The 4,623-nt window shown below is 45.3% G+C and overlaps 1 protein-coding gene across 3 annotated transcripts in view; it reads left to right on the top strand.

Annotated features, from left to right (window-relative positions):
• The window catches only part of ralgds (ral guanine nucleotide dissociation stimulator), a 9,758-nt gene that overhangs the window by 3,690 nt on the left and 1,445 nt on the right, over positions 1 to 4,623 (top strand). Inside the window, exons 9-16 of one of the 3 annotated variants that reach the window (XM_016494228.1) lie at positions 417 to 449; positions 549 to 670; positions 769 to 858; positions 1,128 to 1,344; positions 2,145 to 2,219; positions 3,494 to 3,745; positions 4,030 to 4,144; positions 4,281 to 4,623. The exon at positions 4,281 to 4,623 is cut by the window's right edge and continues 1,445 nt beyond it. In XM_016494228.1, the coding sequence (XP_016349714.1) occupies positions 417 to 449; positions 549 to 670; positions 769 to 858; positions 1,128 to 1,344; positions 2,145 to 2,219; positions 3,494 to 3,745; positions 4,030 to 4,144; positions 4,281 to 4,456 (1,080 nt within the window). In that variant the 3' untranslated portion in view covers positions 4,457 to 4,623. Of the gene's footprint in view, positions 1 to 416; positions 450 to 548; positions 671 to 762; positions 859 to 1,127; positions 1,345 to 2,144; positions 2,220 to 3,493; positions 3,746 to 4,029; positions 4,145 to 4,280 lie in introns of all 3 variants that reach the window. The other 2 variants (XM_016494227.1, XM_016494229.1) reach the window with 2 other exon arrangements.

Genomic DNA, 4,623 nt, shown 5'->3' with positions numbered 1-4,623 from the left:
TGCTCCTGTGTGTGTGTGTGTGTGTGTGTGTGTGTGTGTGTGTTCACTGCTGTCTGTGTGTGTTCACTGTTTGATGAACAGCATCACAGCAGCTGGTTATGAGGTTATTTTGGCTGCTGAATATGACGAGGATCTGACACGCATCATATTTTCTCACAACTCTTTACCTTTTCTGACTCACTTCAGCTCTCAAAGTCTCTATGAGGGAGACGGTGCTGCTGCTTCAGGACAGTTTGGAAAGCCACTGCATTTCAGAGACATGTTCTTAAATCTGACTCCTATATAAAATCCTGCGTTAAATATTTTTAATGCGTTAAACAGAAATAATTAATTGCATGCGTTAACGTGCTAATTTTGACAGCACTAGTTTGGCTCCATATATATGGATAATAACTGGTTCTTTCTTTGCATCTCAGGGAGGCCTGATCAACTTCGAGAAGAGAAGGAAGGTACGTCTGAACAGAAGGAACAGTTCCTGACGATGATTCTAACACGCTAACGTCGCGTTGATGCCATGTTCATCTGTCTCTGTCTGTCTCCCTCTGTAGGAGTTTGAGGTCATCGCTCAGATTAAGTTGTTACAGCTGGCGTGTAACAATTATAATTTCCGGCGTGTGGCGGGGTTCGGTGCGTGGCTCTCCGGCGTGGAGAAGCTCTCGGAGGCCGAGAGGTGAGACATCAGCATGGGTTTAGATGTGCAGAATTACACACACACACACACACACACACACACTCCTGAATGCTGTTCTGGGTTTTCTGCAGCTACAGTCAGTCGTGTGAGATCGAGCCGCTCTCTGAATCGGCCTCCAACACACTGAGAGCCAAGAAGAGCTCAGGAATCATGAAGAGATGGAGCGAGTGAGTGCTGACCACCACATCCACACACCTGCTATTACTACACCTATTTAGATGGCAGTTTCAGTCATCATGAATTATGCTGCCTGACCAGACTCCTTGTTTAGGCTCAAAATGTAAGGTAGCTTAACATGTATCCATGGACAAGGCAATCCCAGAATGCATTACATCAAGCTCACTGAGAGATGAGAGTTGTTGGAAGTATTCCTTCCATACGGTAACCACTGATGTTTTGTTACGGAGGTGGTGTTTATTGTGGCTCTGTCTCTCAGTCGGCAGCCCGTGGGTTCGGGGGAAGCCGGATGCAGCGGTTCTGGAAGCTCTCACTCAAAGTCTTTCGATCAGCTGCGTTACCCGCCGGGTTTGAGTGGCTCGGCAGGCGACGGCGGCGACTCTCTCAGCGTGACGTCCGCGGGGTCCAGCAGCTCTGACGTGGAGGAGGTCAACATCAGCTTCATCTCTGATTCACCGGACGCTCTGGAGAGGAAGGTGAGGAGATCGTCTGACTGCTGTTCAGTTATCAACATCTTGTTGATCCCACAGCGTCTCTCCAGAGGACAGGGCTTATTTCCTTCAGTCGCTCACTGTTGTTTCCATTCCTAGATGTCAGCTGTTTGTAGCACATCACATTTGACCCAGACAACAGCAAAATGCATTGCCCTGACAGAAGGGTCTTAAACATTGAGGGTTATTTTCGAAATGAGATGTCACAGGAGAAGCCTTTGAGATGTATGTTAATGCCAGGTGAAAGCAGTACTGAAGATATCGATGGGCGTTTTCACACCTGGCCAGTGTTTGTTTTGGAGCCTAGTGTATTTCTCCCATAGTTTGGTTTGTTTAGGCATATGTGAACACAGCCAGCATGCTTGGATCCGCACCAAAACAGTCTTTGGACTGGCACTTAGGCAATTCAACCCAATGGACCAACGAAGCAAGCTGTATCATAATTCATAATGTAAATGTGTTTTGTAAAAAGCAGCAGTGTCAATTATGTGGCTGAGCACGTTAGATATCACAGTTGAACTCCAAAGCACATCTTCATCCTCAAATGTCGTCTAATTGCTCTTATCCAAAAAGGTGAATTACTAGAATGCATAATTTTGGTACGCTTTGAAATGTTTTTTTTTGTCAAAGCAAGCCAAACCAAGAAAATCCAACGGTTCACGTCCCTGTTTTGGGGAAAAGCGGTTGATGTGCAGGTCTGAAAACGCCCTGTGGTGTGTGATGTGCTCTCTCTCCGGAGCTCTGCTGTGTCTGTCAGTGACTGTAGCTTTACTTCCTTCCTGTAGACCTCCACGCCCTTCGTAAAACATTCCAATTCTACCTTAGGGAAGTGCGGCCCTACGGCAGACCTGATACCCACGGTACTCAATCTCTCTCACCTCATCCCGTCTCTCCCCGTCCGTGTCTGGAAAACACTCATTGCTCTCTTCCATTCTGGAGTTCATCATCACCGGCGTTCATCGAGTCAGCGTGCTGCTGTGTCTTTGTGTGTGTTAGTGATGGTTAGCTGGTTGCAGACCACTGTAATTGATTGGGCTCTAGTTGTCTTTCTTGAGTGTGTCAGGGATCCCGACTAAACAAATGACTAGCTGCTAGCTCCTAAATTGACAAAGCCAAATTACGTTTTCTTTAGAGTACAAATGTGAGCCTGCAGCACAAAAGCAGTGTTAAGTCGCTGGGGTATATTTGTAGCAATAGCCAACAATACATTGTATGGGTCAAAATTATACATTTTTCTTTTATGCCAAAAATCATTAGGATATTAAGTAAAGATCATGTTCCATGAAGATATTTAGTAAATTTCCTACCGTAAATATATCAAAACTTAATTTTTGATTAGTAATATGTATTGCTAAGAACTTCATTTGGACAACTTTAAAGATGATTTTCTCAATATTTAGATTTTTTTGCACCCTCAGATTCCAGATTTACAAATATTGTGCTATCCTAACAAACCATACATCAATGGAAAGCTATTTATTCAGCTTTCAGATGATGCATAAATCTCAATTTCACAAAACTGACCCCTATGACTGGTTTTGTGCTCCAGGGTCACAAATGTCTAAATTGCTTGATTATACATTGCAAAGGCGTGTGCCAGTGTTTCCACTAAATCTCAGCTCTGGAAAGTGTTCCCAACAATGTATTGATTTAAATAAAGTGAAGTAATGCACTGTATTTCACGTTGGTTATCACTGTATTCATATTGGTTATTTAAACAGTTGACTTGCTTGTGAATTATAGACTGATTAGAAACTGTTTGACTGATTCATCTGTTGATGATTCAGCACTGTGTTCATGCAGAGAGTGCAGCACGACAGAAAGATGCTGAACAGCGCTGTAGGAAACACTGATACGTGCTCTAAAGATGTCATTAACTAACTCAGATGAAACCCCTCTGTTACCAGATCTAACAAGACTTTAATTGATTGTTGCAAATGCGACTATCGTAGTCACAGTCGGGACTCCTGGTGTGTGTGTGTGTGTGTGTGTCAACACGTGATGGTTTACTTTCACTGAAACTGGATTTTATCCGCTCTGGAATCATCAATTCTTCTCTCACTGCTCAAATCTGAACTCATAGAGAACTCAAGCTGCAAGCGTGCTCAGTCTCTCTGTCTGTCTTGTCCTTCAGTTCTGGGAGTCCACGTCTCTGTCGTCTCTGGACGCGTCGGGTCTCGGCTCAGGTTCTGGCTCCAGCAGTGCCTCCTCGTCTTCGGTGTCGTCCACACCGGTCACAGCGTCCCGCTCACACAAGCGCTCCGTCTCCGGCGTGTCCAGCTACTCGTCTCTCTCTCTGCCGCTTTACAACCAGCAGGTGGACGACTGCTGCATCATCAGAGTCAGCCTGGACGTGGACAACGGAAACATGTACAAGAGCATACTGGTGAGAATATGTCAAATAACGGAGAGACCGAGCAGGAAGATCATCTAGATCAGAGGCTCTCATGTGGTTTTGTTTCAGATTTTACATCAAGTCCCAACACAGTACCAAAAGCATTTCTCATATAAAAGTAAACAACTAGTTTAATTACCATGTGATCCATTGGTGCAAAAGTTTGTGAACCCTGTCAAACTCTAGTTCAGGCGACTCGAACCAGTGGTGAAAACCTACAGATGTTCCACACTTGGATCAGGATGCATGTGTGTGTGTGTGTGTGTGTGTTTCAGGTCACCAGTCAGGATAAGACTCCCGCAGTCGTGAGGAAAGCCATGATCAAACACAACCTGGACCGCGAGCGAGCCGAGGATTATGAACTGGTTCAGAAAATCAGTGAGGAAAAGGGTCAGTCATCAGAATATGGTATAAAACATACCTTTGCTCCTCTTGTTGATGAGCTCAATTTTGTCAGATTTTTGGTTTGGAGACATTGAAAGTGACCTGATTTTAACATAGGCCCTGTTATTGTGTTCCCACACAGAGCTGAAGATTCCCGACAACGCCAATGTTTTTTACGCCATGAACTCCACGGCCAACTATGACTTTGTCTTGAAGAAGAGAGGTTTCCCGAGAGCAGGCCGCACCAAACACGTGGCCAGCTCCACGCTGCCCCGAATGAAGCAGAAAGGTCTGAAGATCGCCAAGGGACTCTTCTGAACCCCAAACTCTTGTTGTGTCAGTACAGCAGCAGCTGGATGGCCAAACTCTCTCCCTGAGAGGCGATCTGTAAGTTTACAGTCATCCCCGAATCTCCGAGACCCGCTTCGTCTGTGGTGTCACTAGCGCTGCTTCTGATGTCAGCTGAAGGTCCTCTTTCACATGAT

The sequence above is a fragment of the Sinocyclocheilus anshuiensis genome, unplaced genomic scaffold (genome assembly GCF_001515605.1).
Source record: "Sinocyclocheilus anshuiensis isolate Anshui unplaced genomic scaffold, SAMN03320099.WGS_v1.1 scaffold1031, whole genome shotgun sequence".
Taxonomy (NCBI): Eukaryota; Metazoa; Chordata; class Actinopteri; order Cypriniformes; family Cyprinidae; genus Sinocyclocheilus; species Sinocyclocheilus anshuiensis.
The sequence above is the reverse complement of the archived record's forward strand: the minus strand, read 5'-3'. Positions and strand labels throughout refer to the sequence as shown.